The 16,755-nt window shown below is 38.0% G+C and overlaps 1 protein-coding gene across 3 annotated transcripts in view; it reads right to left on the bottom strand.

Moving 5' to 3' along the window:
- Positions 1-16,755, bottom strand: part of AFMID (arylformamidase) — a 737,969-nt gene that overhangs the window by 696,365 nt on the left and 24,849 nt on the right. The window contains exon 1 of one of the 3 annotated variants that reach the window (XM_044068166.1): positions 4,212-4,374. The exons of 1 other annotated variant lie outside the window; for it this stretch is intronic. In XM_044068166.1, coding sequence (XP_043924101.1) covers positions 4,212-4,241 — 30 coding nt within the window. In that variant the 5' untranslated portion in view covers positions 4,242-4,374. Of the gene's footprint in view, positions 1-4,211; positions 4,375-16,755 lie in introns of those variants that run through there. One more of the 3 variants, XM_044068167.1, reaches the window with a different exon arrangement.

The raw sequence follows: 16,755 nt of genomic DNA, 5'->3' as shown, positions 1-16,755 counted from the left end.
CTTTACTTAACAGATTAGGTCATGGTTTCAATTTGACTCCCATAAAACCACCTGGACTTAACGACTTCTCATCTACTTTTTGTGAATGACTTAGAACTGTATAATTCTTCAGATGAGGAGATGAAAGCAGAACTGAGTGGTTAAAACTTGCTCAGATGATATAAGCATGTCATTTGGTCTTGATAAATATACTAAAGCAATGTTTAAAGCAGGAAAGTTGCAGTACCAAGAAATATCAATCGGGGATAGGAATGTGATATAAATGAACTTGAGCGGGGGAGAGAGTTTATAAATATTTGGGGATTGATGAAGGAGCTGTAATAAAACATAAACAAATGCAAATAAAACTCAGTAAGGAATACTTCAGAAGACAAAAAATAATATTGAAAACGACATCATCTATGAATAAAGTTCAGCTATAATCCAATTTGCTCTTCCTGTTCTAACTTCTAGTTTTGGAGAGATTAACTGGCCACAAAAGGTATTGATTCAGTTGGACAGAAAAACAAGACAAATGTTTCATGTTTATCAAATGATATATAAAAAAAATCAGTGTATACTACGATTATATATATATTCCTCATTCTGAATGAGGTAAGGGCCTTTTCCAAATTGGTTACAGCTACAGATCTACATTCATGAACGGCATAGATATTTGCTGACCTCATCAGATCCAAACACAGTGAAAGTTTTAAAACATGAGAACAAGAAATCGAAGATGATCTCTCTGCTTATTTTAGCAGATGCATTTCAATGTCAAACAGAAATGGAAATCAAAGAAGAAGTAGACAAAAATCAGACGGCAACTTAATGTGCTAAAAACAAGACAGAATATAAGAGGGATCAGATGAAAAGTAAAAAAAAAAATTGGAAAAGCCATAAATACAGTGACAAGTATAGAGATCTCCAGAAACAACCTCATGTTGATCGGAATTTGACACAGGACTGGTTAAGGAGAGATGAGTTGAAACCAAAAGGTAAAAGGTTAATAATATCAGCCAGGATAGTGGACTACATACACATTGGTTTACAAAGTCCATTGAAAATGACAAATGTAGGTGATGTAAAAAGGAAATGGAAACAGTTGCAGATCTTGCCGAGTGCAATACACTCACGGCAGAGGGCCTGTACACTGAAAGGCACAATTATGTGGCAAAACTGTTGTACTGCGGATTGTGCAAACACTAAAATATAGAAGTAGCTGAGAAGTATTGGAAACATGAAGCACAAAACATTATAGATAATGATGAAGTGTACATCATGTGGGATCATCCATTACTAGCTAGATATAGGAATCCATGAACAAAAGACAACATTAGCTTTGATCATTGAAACTGCTACACCTAGTTATTACAGTGTCTTAGGTACGGAGAGACAAAAAGTCATAAAACATCAGGATTTGCAGGCAGAAACAACAGCAGTGTGGAAGAAAGATACCCAGGCAGTTTCAACAGTGTGAGGAGCAATGAGTCTAATAAATAAATCCACAGTCATACTTAGATATGTTACCAATTCATGTAACTGCATATGAATTACAGAAGGAGTCAATTCTGGGCACATTGTGGGTGCTGCAAAGATTACTTTTGGCTAACATCAAAGATTCAAACAATACTAATTCCATATATTTTAATTATACCCTCACTTAGGAATGAGGTTCATTCCTGTCATGGTATTAGAAAACCAAAAGACTGGGAAAATTAAACTAGCAGAAAGGGTATATCCACTCTTTAGTAGACTCCTTGTATTAATTTACTTTTGAAGCTCTCCACTTCACTCTGCATATTTCAAAAGGACAGCTACTTTCTGTTCCTGACTGATAGTGACTGCAGAAATCACTGACTCAAAACTCTCTCGCACAGTCTGAGAAGTACTGTCTTCCATTTTTGTTTATTTGCTTGTCTTTGCTGGTGCCAGCAGAAGTTTAAATTCTGGAATTTATATGACATTCGTCATAGCAGTGGCACTGATGTAATCACTCAGCTCAACCCATGTCCTTACCATTGATGCTTGCACTCCCGTCATCCCAGCGGCAGTGCATCGGACATAAAAAATCACCAGGGCAATTAAGACATGAAGAAAGTAATAAGGAAATGGTGAGATGCTTTGCCAACTGGCTCACCAACTGGTCACACACTATCAAAGTGGGTGACTCCACATCAACCAGCAGACCTTTCACCAGCGGGGTGTCACAGGGGTCAGTGCTGGGCCCCATACTATTTGGTATATACTTCTCAGACGTTCAGGTCAAAACTAAGGGGATGTGGCTGACCAGGTTAGTGGACAACTGCAAACTGGGTGCAACTACTGAATCCCCAAATGATGTCAGTATATTTCAGGATGGTCTTATGCAAACCAATGATGTGTGTCTGAGTTACTTTCTCAAACAGAGTGCAAAGAAATGCATCATCATTCCCTTTGGTAAAAACAATGTCCCTTTACACTCTCAAATTAACAACAGTACCCTATGTACCTAACAAGTGGTAAGAGACCTGGGATCACAAGTAGGTTGCGATCTTAACTTTGACCACCATGTGTCTACTGTAGTAAGGAAGGCTTTCTAAGTAGCACACTTGATTAGCAAAGGCATTGCCTCTAGAGCAAAGGAGGTTATAACCCCTCTATACTTGTCACTGATACAGCCCATAATTGAGTACAATGCCCCTTTCGACATGAACCGCACAAAGCACCTGCAGCAACTGGAGAGACCTCAGAGGTTTCTAATTAAGAAGATCAAGGGACTCCAGCACGTACCTTACACAGACCGACTAAGGTCTCTGTCACTATACTCAGTATCATATAGACTTCTTAAGGGAGACTTATGGCTGGCTTACAGAGCAATCTCCTGCCCAAACCTAATGAATGTGCTGTCCATCTGTAAATCAAGCAGGACTAGAGCTACCCATTCCAGGGACCTAAATATGCTTTGTGACTTGAATAGGATGTGCTGGAAGGACAGATTTGTCTCCCAGTGACTGCCATGTTTTTGGAATAGGCTGCCAATTCATGTGAAGCAGAGCACCTCTATGACACTGCTGAAAAGGAAACTGGACAAGTGGATGGGACACTGAATTCTTACCACAACCCTCCTGGGCATGAGCAGTCATTAATAAATACAATCCTAGGTCCTGAGTACAGTATCTATGGTATTATATTGGGATGAAATGGCTAGGCTTGAAATGACCTCCAGATTAGTAGCCTAATAACCTCCTATGATCCTATGATCCTATGAAATAAAAAAGAAATGATAGTGCAGAAAGAAAGGAGTCACTGAATTGCAACCTCATTCCTTCAGACAAGTCCAGGCGGAGGTCTACTGTGCCTAAGGGTAAATCCAGCCCTGCTTAAAGAAGTAATATATTACCTGCAAATAGAACTTCATGAAATCCTGGAAGATTTTATATAATGTCTGTGAAAGAGAAGGAGTACAATACAAGTCCTGACTTGGAGTGAGCAAATGCCAGAGTTCATCTGGTTCAGGAAAAAAACTATCTAGGTGACACCATTGTTGATCTGAATTAAATAATTAAAACACTGTTAAGTTTCTGAGTGTCATTATGAATGAAAGAAGTGCAGGAATTCATCCTAGCATCATCCATAAACAATTGTTTATTTTTTCATTACTTTTTTGAGAACAGTGAAAGAGTGATGGTTGGGATAGATTGACATTCATGGAACTGAGGAAAACTCCTCCACAACTGCTAAAGGTCAGCACACATAAATGATAGTTCTCAGTAACAGTACAACAGTACAGCCGCAGATTCCAGTAACAGTACAACAGTACAGCTGCAAATTCTTGTAATAGTATAAAAGACAGCCACAGATTCCAGTAAAAGCCAGGTAGTAAACAGGATGGCATTGTAGCTCTCATTAAACGTCAGTGCTGGAAACATTGCATCCCAGAATAGAAAAATAAAGGCTAATAACTTAGTTCAGAAGTCAGCTGCTCACACACAGTCATCTTCTACAATAACTAGTAGTCTTAAAACTCCAGCATAACTTCAATGAAAACCAGTCAGTGGGAAACAGAAACGATCAAAATCTGACATGCAAGCGAATCATTGCCTCTGTACCTTCCTGATAAATATACACCTGGTTCACTACTCTTGTCTGAACTGGTTTAGCTTTTTCAGTTAGATAAATAGTATAATGACTCAGAGATGATGTAAGAAAGCAGTTAGAAAATTAGCAAACGGTACTTTTTCTGCACTAACCTCAATGTCCATATCCCTCCAGCTTCCCATTTTGCTGGCAGATTGTTTTGGCAAGGAGTTTGAGGTAAATAAGCCACTATAATGAGAACAAAGCAAGCACTACAGCAGAAAAGACTCACATTTGCTCCAAATGAGCTCCTGTCTAAAAGACAGCACATTGAGAAATCATCAGATTGTTAGAGGCGTTTTCATATTGCTGATTGACAGCCTGTGGGGGAAGGAAAGAGGCAGGACAAAGATTAAACACACACACATGCACACTGACACTTATGTGCACACACATGCACATGCACATACATAGAAAATATTGTCCACTCCCAGTAAGTGGCAGTAGTGTGACTTTTCAAGATTGTTCTTCATACTGATTTACAGAATGCCAAAAATGCACAATATGCTTGCTGTTTTCTATTTAAGCAATAACCATCCACGTGGTGTGGTATATTAAAGATTTACTCATGATTGGCGTGGTTGCCCTCATGATTAAATAAAGCCAACCGTGGGTAAATTTCAATATACCACAACCATGGAGTCAGTTATTGCTATAATACAATGACATTATTTAAGAAAAAAATACTTACTTTTCTTAAATAATGTCTTTGTATGACGACGCATTACTGTCCTTCCCCCAGTGGTGGTATACTGTGTCCATGTGTTGATGTACTGCTCATGCGTATGGGACTTGCGTTCCTATGCATACCCAGTATATCAATGCTTTGAAATGGAAGCAACGGAGAAAATAAAGTCTCTGTTGCTCTGTTTTTTTTTATCTATTAAAAAAAAAAGTTTTGGACACTTTATACCAACAGAAAAAAGTCTGGTAAACCGGACCTTTTTCCGTTGGTATATTGTGGGATTTACAGAGGGCAAGCTGGCCAATCAGCATGCACGTTTTGGAATGTTAATGGTGGGATCATTGTATAGTCATGAATAATCAAGCACTCTAGACTTTAACTGCATCCTGTGTCAAAAAATCTTATCTTCACTGATACAACAGGCTTAATATGTTTTTATGGTCCTAAGAAATATTTATTATATTATTTATTTAACATTTGTTGACCGGGAAAGTCCGTCTAGGCTACACAGAACCTATTTTCAGCGGAGGCCCAGGGAGAAATGCTCAAGTCACATGTCGTTAGAATGTGGGAGGAAACCAGAGTACCCGATGGAAACCCACACGAATGCAGGGAGAACATGCAAACTCTGCACAGAAGGCACCCCAGCCGAGAATCAAACCGGAGAACCTCTTGCTGTGAGGTGAAAACATTAACTGCTGCACCACTGCACCACTCTTATTTATGTATTAATACATATGCATGTCTAATACTTAAAAAGTATTTTGGGCTATTAGTTCCTTTTCCACATTTTTTTCCTTTATTTACTTGATTATTGGTTGAGTGGACTGATCCTGGACATCCCAGACAGGTACAAGACACATAAGCAGCTGCATAGAATGGAATATACCTAATAAGGAATACAGTTGCACATGGCAAATATGCATAAGCACCGAGTGCTAATCTATATAAGTAATAAAAGTGATAATTAAAAATATTTGCGGACAGTAAACATGCATAAGTACAAAAATAATTTCTTCATTTCTGTAGTAGTTGCAGTTTTATATTAGTAATGCTCAAAATTCATAAGAACAGAAAAATAAATACAGTAAACAAAAAAATCCAAAACATAAAACAGATATTATGAAAGGCAAAGGGAGAAAGTAGTACAGTTAGCATGAGGGGGTGCAGCCTTACTCGATGTAAAGAGAAAATTGAAGAGAAACAAGAGTAAATTAGGGGAGAGGATGGACAGACAGCCCATGTAAGGGAACACAAAACTGCAGCAGCAAAAAAACAATGTGAAACTGTCACAGGTAGAGGCCTTGTGAAGGTAGATCTGTAACATAAGCACAGGCAGAAAGAGACAATGCATATTTGTGTATGTGTATGTATATGTGTGCACTTGCTTTTGTGTTTTTACAAATTAGAGCTGAAGGAAAGGAGCAGGTGTGGGATTATACAGCAAATTCATAGGTTCCTAGTCTGGGATGGCAGGGATTCTTGAAAATTGATTTTATATTATATGTTAATTTGACAGACATTGATATGTAGTAATATTTGTTACTTCTAGTCTTGTAGTATAGGTTATCATCTCTCCCTGTCTTCACAGGACTGCCTTGATTTGGGAAGCTGTGTCCCGTAAAATAAATAAATAAAATATTACAGATAACTGTAAAATAATGCAACCAAAACAAACTGCAGTGATAATATACAATAACAGCTCTACAAGAAATGTTTAATTTTGCTAATATATGGAAGTACAGCCTCGCAATTGGTTGTACATATAAACTGCTCCACAAAATCCTCAAGTTCCAGTAAGAAATATTCCATTTAAAAAGGTGATAGTTATACCTATGGGTAAGTGCTTTAGCAAAATTGTAAATTGCAGTATCCTTAGAGTTTGGAAAAATAGCAGGGAATGGATATATGCAAAGGAATGAAAGATCTAATTTCAAGTGTTCGGTTGAAAACATATATTGGGTTCCATGTAACATTTTGCAGACAAGGAAGGAAGTACAGAAACATACATTGTGAAACAAATCCCAACAACAGCAAGACTGGCAGGGGAGATCTTCAGTAGTATGATAGACTAAATGCCTACCATCTACCACTGATTGATTGATTTACTTATTTATGTATGCATGCATGTATTTATTCATTTATTTAACTGGATAAGTGAGCTGGTCCAGGGATCCTTTTCAGCTTTTTGTACAGATAGTAATGCTTTTTCTGTTTCATTGTTGACTTAGGATCATAGGAAGTTACTAGGGTATTGGCCATAAGGCCCTTACAAGCCAAGCCAAGAGTTTAGCCCATGTTCTGACAAGTCAGCACCTGATATCCCTGTCCAGCAGCGACACAGGTGAAATCCCAGGGGTGTATTTTCTGTTCCCCATCCAGTTACCCAGGTTGCACTTAAAAAAGGTTAATGAGGTACTCTGCTTGATGTGAAGAAGGAGTCTATTCCACAGAAGGGGATTCTCTGGGACACAAATCTGTCCCACCAACAAGTCCTATTGATGTCACAGACCAGGTTGAGGTCATGTGTGCAGGTTACTTGAGCGGAGCTTGACTTACTATATATACATTCATTCAGTATTCAAGACAGTCACCGTGTACAATTATTCAGTGTTTAAGACACTATTATTGTTTTGGTGAGAGCTGTTAATAAATATGTCTGGTATACATATGAGGAGCTTGCCGTCAGTGGCAAGACAGAGATGCGCAAATTACATTCAATTGTCAGTGTCATACATACACAGAGATTTCATTCAGTTGCAGGTATCATGCATATACAGAGTTTGTGATACGAGGTGAAATACAATTAAACATGGTTGCACTCTTCAGGTGTCTTAGCTAAGAACAGTTTGTTGAAATCCTGCTTATTTTTGTGACAGAAATGTGAAAGTGTTACTGTGTGCATATTTTCACAGTATTTTGTGGAATCAGTAGAATTAATACTAGGATCATTATTTAGCAATACTAAGGGTTAGAAGTATGACTGAGGTCCATTGTTTTTACATATTCACACACACACACACACACACACACACACACACACACACACACACACACACATCTATATATATGTAGCACTGAAGTGAACAACTCTTTTATTGCTGAGCGATTTGATACTGGTAGGACTTTAATTAACCAGTTATCCTATTCTGCATTTCTAATAGGACTATAAAGCAAGTTCATTTAAAAAAATATTCTGTTACATGTACTATTTACAAATAAATGCAATTATTGGCTGTCATAATATATAAAGCAGTTAAGCAGCTGTAACCAAACCATCCGAGATAATTATTGTTCATTTATTCTTAAGTTTCTTATGGTTGGCAGGTATTGTGTTCCCCCTCACCATACTTTCTGCCATTAATATTTACTTACTTGAATCACCACAGATGTCTGGCACAGTGTTGATACTAACCTAGCTATCATGAGGCAACACCTGTAGATCCACTAAGACTGATACAAAATGCAGTCTATTATTCTCCTAATCACATACCAGAATTTCTGCTTGATTTGATCTCTCTTAAAAAACTTGCATAACACTGAATAAAAGTTTCCCCTACATGTTCTTACCCCCAAATTCCCTAAAAGGCATCTGTCTTGACACAACATATATAAATATGCCTTTATTTGCATAAACCATCATATCAGAAATACCAGAAAGATAATGCACTTTTTTAAAGAAATATACCAATTCAATTCAGATTTTTTTTCAGGGAGAAAACCCTCCTTCATTCCTCTGTGAATAGCTCCACTCACATAACCCCCTCAGATGGAGATTAATAATCACACAGAAAATATTCAGTTTTTCTCTTAAGATGCCACAGTCTTGAGTGATCCTGCAAACATTGCTGCAAATGAGTGAGCAAACCGATACAAGAAAACACATTAGACATCCAAGTTTATTAGAATAGTTTAATAAAAGCACACTACTCCAGAGATAATTCCTTTAGCTAAGAGAAGGGAAACTCTTTTTCATCCAGTATAGTAACGGAAAACATAGTTTACCTCAGTGAGTGTGTGTGTGTGTGTGTGTGTGTGTGTGTGTGTGTGTGTGTGTGTGTGTGTGTGTGTGTGTGTGTGTGTGTTTCTCCGTGTATTTCCCAGTACTCCAGGTTTACTGCAATGGGGAACTTCTCAATTTCCATCAAAATTCACTGATCATGCAGTTAATTCTAAACGTTCAGGGCATACAAGGCAGCCCTCTACATGCTGGGTTGTGAGACAGACTCTGTCCCCAACAAAGAAAATAATGTTTTTCACTAAACATTTATAGTTCTTTTCTTTTGAGAAGATCAATTCTGGAATCTTAATTTTGCCAAAATGAGCTTTCAAGATGTGGCACAGTGATCTAGTGAGAAACATACCAGCTCAAGGTGACAGGTTCTCCACTTCAAATCTCACCTGAGGTGCCTTCTGTGCACAGTTTGCATGTCCTCCTCCTGCTTATATGGGCTTATTCCAGTTGCTTTGGTCTCCTCTCACTTCCCAAAGTAATGTATGTGGTTGGCTGGTGATTGTCAGAATTACCCATAGATGTGTGTGCAGTATGTGAATGAATGAGTGAGCATGTATATCCTGTAAAAGATTGTTGCCCTGGCCAAAATGAGCATCAAAGCCATGAATACACTGGCTGATAGGATATGCACTAGTATCCAACAGCCTAGTAAAGATAAAGTGGACTATCAGAAAATGGATGGATCGATGCTTGGATGGAAGGATGGACGGATGGATGGATGGATGGATGGATGGATGGATGGATGGATGGATGGACGGATGGATGGATGGATGGTGATTTGGTCAGTTTCATTTGAGTGACTCAAACCACAAATGATAACTCCTAGTAGAGTAACAACTTGGTATGCAGAAAAAGACAAACAATATAAAACATATTCAAGTCCAATTTTATAGTCTGAAAATATAGGTATGGACTACTCTGTATTTTACACTAAACAATAACACTGCACCACTAGACTAAATAGCAGTTTATTGAGTAAACCATTTAAAGTTAAGTGCTCTTCATTAGACAAGGAAGATTAAAATACATTCAGAACAGCCTAAAATCACATGACTAATAAGTCACATAACTAAAATCAACTGAAAAACACAGAAAAAATGGAAACAGCTTAATTGAGGTCATAAATACCTCTTAAAATGTCTGAAAAATCAAAAAAGTATTCAAATGTTTAACATTAAACCTCTGCATGCATCAATAGCTTGTATTTAATTATGTCACAAGTTATTTTCTAACTTATGTTAAATGTATGAAAGTCACACGCAAGTAGTCTGCTTTTTGTAGACCCTTTTCAACCACAACCCAAAAGCAGACTAGAGCTCCTGGAGTGAAAAAGGCAAACTTCAGAGAGACAGTAACTGGAGGGGATAACTGAACCCAAGACCTGTAAAGTAGCAAGAATAAGTAGTGCAGCATAACACTGTTCTCAATTATATTTTTTCGCATTAGCAGATCAAACAAATGATTTTTCCCTCATATGGATGCCTATAGAATTTGTAACCTGCAATAAATATTTTATAAGCGGTAGCATTGTTGCCTCACAGCAAGAGATTCTCCCGTTCGATTCTTGGCTGGAGTGTGGGGACTGCCTTCTGTGTGGAGTCTGCATGTCCTCCCCATGGTTGGGTGGTGTTCGAAAGACATGCGTAAGTGGGCGTGCCTTCATTGAAGGTTGGACGTTGAGCTGGCACCTCGGCGTTTGTGAAAATCTACTGCCAATCATTAGCAGACCGGAGTTCCGCTGTGGCGACCCCTAACCGGGAAAAGCGGAAAAGACAAACAAGTATTTGAAATATTTTGTTTCTTCATTAAGATTATTTTTTTAACATCCCTGCAATTATGTTCCATTAAGTTACAACAATCTTTCTGGTATACTATATTATTATTGTTATAATTAAATATCTGTATCCATTTAGCCAGCTATATATAGCTAGATATGTATATGGGATGAGGGAAAAACGATGTGAACACAAATCTCCTGTTATTTAATGTTTTTTTTTTCTCTATGTTATTTTCTCCCTTCCACTTGCAGATCACCAAGCCCTTCCCCAACTACACTAGGGCCGATTTCCTCCCTAGCAGTGGGGTAAGCCCCTACATGAGAGATTCTCCAGCTCTGTTAAGGCAATAGCTGCCTGGAAGGACCATCATGCAGGCTGACACCGGGAAGTATGCTCTCACTGGCATCCTAGCAATGAGAGCTATTTTTGTATTTGTTTAATCCCACCTCCTGGGAGAAGGAATAAGCTAACTGCTTCACTACATTAGCTCATAATATCTTCTATCATGAGCACTTTCACCTATATGCCCACTTAGGGGCACTGGTCATCATTGGTGGGTTAGTAAGCTACAAGTCCAACTTCAAATCACATCATTGTCACTAGCCCCTTCTCCAAAGGTGATAGGTACATGGTGCAACCAGCCCTGCCTCTCCCTCCCCTGCCTATACTATCAAACACCCAAACTGTGACTTGATCTCAGGCTGCCTAGGCTGTATTTAGCACTTTATCCCTTTACTCTGTCAGGACAGACTCCTATTATCCAATGTTTTTATAAACCCTCAGCATGTTATATCAGTGGCATTTTAATGCCAGCACACACCTCAGATAACTTGGTGTCCTCACCCAAGCTACATCATTCCATATCCCACCCACCCACTCCTGGCAGATAAATAGCAGCACTCTTTGTCCTTCAATAGCACACCCACAATATAATAAAAGCAGCTCTGAAGCCATGATTTCTACTATGTATGTACTATAATGGGATCAGCTCTCCAAAGGAAGAAAATAAATTAGAACAAATGAGAGAAAGAAAATGTCAAGGCAGGGATGAGATAATGAAAGTAATTCATCCATCCACAACCCCTTTTTCCCATTTTTGTACATGGGGTCACGGTGTCACTTCAACAGTGACAATCAGCTAGAGACAAGGTTATCATTAAAAAATATATATTGACGGCAAATCTGCATAAATAAAACTAGTGTGTTCAGGAAATGCACTCAGCACACACCACCAGATAAAGCTGTAGTAAATCATAAAGTTGCCTGACAGACTTTTGCTAAGAGTGATACCTGTTTGTTTTTCTTGTTTCTAAAATGATCAGGACACCATGACAGCCTTTATTTGCAAAGGAAACGTAATTTTCACGTTTTCCTGCAAACACAAGAGACATAGTAGCCACATAGGAATGGTCTGTGGGTGTGTCTTTCTCCTCCAATCACTAACAAGAGGCTAAAGCAAACTGTGTGAAAGGCATGCTCTTCAGATAAACATGCTGCTGGCTGACAATGGGTTAGGCATTGTTGCACTAATACACACACACACACACACACACACACACACACACACACACACACACACACACACACACACAAAAGTGTGTACACAAACACATAAACACGCTCACACACACTGTGCTCACTGTCTATTGTAATCTGTACCTCACAGTAATGTCGGAACCAAGCAACACTGCCCTTTCAAATGAAACTGTACACATTGAACAAAACCAGGTCTCATCCACATATTCTCTTTTACCCCTCCATGCCCAATGAATAAAATGAGTGACAATGGCAGAGCACCATTCTCCGAATGTAAAATCTTCCATACTGTGGCCATTTGTGGGTCACCGGTGCCAGTATTTGACAGAATGAAAATTGTCTTCTCACATAAATACTAAATGTGTCTTACATACACACACACACACACACACACACACACACACACACCGTTTTTATTCTTCTGCTAGCAAGATAAGCCCATTGGACACAATTGTCTGTTGTCAGGGGCAGGCAAGAAGTATTGGCTGAGAAGTGATTTGCTCAAAGTCATTAAGTAGGCAAATGGAAGAGAAAGGAATCAAAACTTGTGTCCTGGACTAGAGAAAACAGCTTTTAGAAGCTCAGAGCTTTAATCCTCTTTACTAGCAGCCAGGCTTAAATGTTTCATCCCCCTCAATAATTATTAATTATGTGAGAGTATGATTGTACATTCCAACCTTACCAAGCAGTTGGGAGGGTGGCCTAATGGTTAAGGTGTTTGCCTTACAAACACAAGGTGCAGAGTTTGAGCCTCACAAGGGGTAATTGGCTAAGCTTAAAATGGCTCGCAAGGGCAGGTAGCTTAGTACTAATCTATGAACCTATATCAACTTGAATGCATAGTCCAACCTGACAATGTCAGTACTTGAAAAATAAAGCTGTATTATCGTGGAAACTGTAAGCATATTTTATTAATATGCTAATAAAAACACAAGTACCTTCCTGGTTTTATATTCCTCATGTTTCAGCAGTTATTGATATTCTGGCATTCTAAAAGTCAAAGCAACAAAGTCCTCATACCAAGTTAAAAAGAAAACTATCCTTGTCAATTTGCAAACCTGAAGAGTGATTTAATATCACTTAAAATCACATCTTGTATCATTTTCTGACTGCATCCAACAATTCCTGGTTAAATAACACAGGATACTTACTGCTTCAGGGTCCTTAGCTGTAGGATGTTCAGATGAAAGTAGCTAGATCCACTAGCATTCTACAGAAGCAATAAGGGGGATATGACATGCTCTGTGGAGGAGGTTTTGCTACCCAGACCCTCATTCACTGCCCATGCAACTATTTTCTCTGACTCTGAGATTGTTCCACCACTGGATAAAGAAGAAACAGCTATCACCTATTTTCCAACTGGTGGTACTGTTTTGGTATGAGAGTCATTTGATCAAGTTACTTTCTTGTAAATATCCAAATCCAGTGTCAGTCTTTCCATCAGGGACAGTTGTAGGGATCTGACAGCAGCAATGCCTCAGGTATGAAATAAAGATAAAAAATATTACTTTATTTTTATCTCCACCTCCCCATTTTGTACTGACAATTACAGGTGTAAAATATGCAAGGGTCCTCTTTCCAAAAACAAAAAACAAACACATACATAAAAGCGTGCACATGTGTATGTCTTTTTCTGAGTATGTCTATAGACAACATAACCTGGGCTGTGAACACTTCCCTTATGGAAAAGCAAAACACAAAAAGAGAATATGAATTGCACCAGAATGATTACTTTTGATATCGGCATATGAATTATCAAAACAGACTGTTGTCAAAATGTATGTTAGCTTCATGTCATACTTTTGTGGATGATCTAAAACTGTATAGTTCATCGGACAAGGATAGAAAAGCACAACGGATGGTTAAAACTTTCTCAGATGATATAAGAATGACATTTGGTCTTCATAAATGTGCAAAAGCAACATTTACAAAAGAAAAACTGCAACACCAAGAAAATATCAAACTGGGACAGGAATGGGATATAAAAGAACTTGATCAGGAGGGTGTGTATAAATGGTTTACTATCATTTATTCGAAGTGAAGTCGGTTGACTCCACTTCGTTCGAAAATCAGAATGTCGACCGTAGGCAATGTCGAACACTGATATTGCCGAAATACACATCTGCCCCTATCTCGACCCATGTTGAAACCCGTCCCTAGGTAGCAGTCGACATGTATTTCGGCAATTCCGGTGTTCGACATTGTGAATTTCGCACAATCACGGTCGACCATGTGAACAGTCAACTGAGTACATTTCGGGTATATGATAGTAAACCTGTATAAATACCTTGGAAGAAATGAAAAGTCAACAATAAAATCATACACAAATGAGAATGAAGCTCAGTAAGGAATACTTCAAAAAAACTAACGCTAATATTGAAAATTACTTTGGCATCCAGGAGTAAAAGCTGTTATATATACATTTAAACACTTACACTAGTGCATGTATACTTCTGTTTGTTAGAAAGTATATATATATATATATATATATATATATATATATATATATATATATATATACACATATATATATATATATATATATACGCCTAGATTCATGCACATTTCTGTTAGTATATATACATTAAAGGGTTAAACTTCTCTTAGCTGGAAATAAGTAGAAAAATAGAAAAAATATAGTATGCATGGTTTGGCATCCTACTGTGTGCAATGCAAACATTTTGTAACTGGTACAGCTTCAAGGAGAAATGCAGATAAGAATAACTCCTTAATTCCTGAGAACCAGGTGCAAGGATAAATGGAGACAGAAACAGCTCCCTAAGTGTAGGATTGTCACATAATTCACCTTGAAACAGAACACAAATTAGCTTATCAACAGACTGCATGACATCAAGAAAAGTCCAACAGTATTAACATCAAAAGACTGCTTTCATGGACAGGATCTGAATGGCACAAAAAACTGTATAAAAGGAAAGTAAAATTAAAGGGTGTTAGATCCGATTTTTTATTAGATCTTGTATGTGTAAGAACATGTTTGTTCTGAGGTAAATGGTGAATGGAAAGTTATCATCTATACTGACTGTGAAGTAAACCTTGCACATCAAAGCTGTAAACTATAACAGTATAGTACGTGTCATCTGTTGCATAGATAAGTTATTTTATTAGTGACTGTGCATAAGGTAATACAGTGCTGAGAAAGTTAACAGCCTGCAAGTCTCAGTGCATTAATCAGACTTTGGTTTCAGCAGCAGCAGCATTTCAAATAATTTTTCAAAAAAGTAATGTCTTTTGGCTTTCCCCAGTTAGGGGTCACCACAGTGGAACAGTCCGCTAATGACTGGCGGTGTATTTTTACGGTGCCGAGTTGCCAGCCCGATGCCCAACCATCAAAGAAGGCACATCCATTCATGCACACACCTACCTGCATGTCTTTATGTGTCACTCGACCACAGGGAGGACATGCAGACTCCACACAGAAGGCACTTCAGCCGAGAATCGAACGGGAGAACCTTTTGCTGTGAGGCAACAATGCTAACTGCTGCACCTCCGCGGCCCATCCACACTATAAATCAATTGGCTCTTCCTGTTCTAATTTACAGCTTTGATCTGACTGATCAGCTACAAAAGCACTGAACCCATTAGAAATGAAAACAAGAAAAAATGCTTCATGATTATCCAATAATACATACAAATTAATGTATACCAAGATTATATACATATTCTTTGCTCTAAAGGAGGTATGAGCCCCCTCAAAATTGACTACATATATAGATCTGCAGTTGTGGGGCTGCATACATATTTACTGACTTCATCAGGTCCAATCATAGTGAATGTTCTAAAGCATGAAAAGATGACATCTAAGGTAATATATTTGCTTAGCTTAGCAGAACCATTTTGGAACAAAGTGAGAATGAAAATCATACCAGAACTAGCCAAAAATCAGACAACAATGAGTGCCAAAAATGAAAGAAACATAAAGAAAGGGATCAGATGAGAAGGAAAAAAATGGAGAGTCTACAAATATAGTGGCAAGTATAGAGATCTTCTTGAAAAAACTCATGTTGACCAGAACCTGACACAGGAATGGCTAAGGAGAGGTGAATTGAAACCAAAAATGAATAACTAATAATGGCTGCCCAGGAGAGTAGACTATGTACACACTGGTTTACAAAGTCTGTAGAAAAGAGAAATAGACAAATGTAGCTTCTGAAAACGGAACTGTAAACAGCAAAACTCATTGCTGGGTATGATACTGACAACTGAGGGTTTATACACAGAAAAACACAATAATGTGGCAAGAGTCTTACAAAGTAGTTGTGCAAACAGTTCAATTTAGATGTTACTGAGAAGCACTGGAAATATGAACTACAAAGCATTATATAAATATATATATCAAGCTGGCTGATGTGCCAAAAGGGGCATTATATTCAACAATGGGTTAGATATGAAATGAGTAAAGGGCAATTAAGACTTCTCTGGAAATTAGTTGAGACAGATAAAAGGACTGCTTAACTACTGCAGACATGATGATCAAATAAAAGGACTTATCAACAAAAAGGATTTTTCAACTGTTATTGAGACATGATGGTCAAAAGATAAGAAATTATCAGAAAGAGTGCCTAGGTCACTTATGATAATGACTGACTGGACTGATATATTACTTATATGGTATGAAGTGAAAA

The sequence above is a fragment of the Protopterus annectens genome, chromosome 4.part0 (genome assembly GCF_019279795.1).
Source record: "Protopterus annectens isolate FY-2018-M chromosome 4.part0, PAN1.0, whole genome shotgun sequence".
Lineage (NCBI taxonomy): Eukaryota > Metazoa > Chordata > Ceratodontiformes > Protopteridae > Protopterus > Protopterus annectens.
This window is presented reverse-complemented; position numbering and strand designations above follow the sequence as displayed.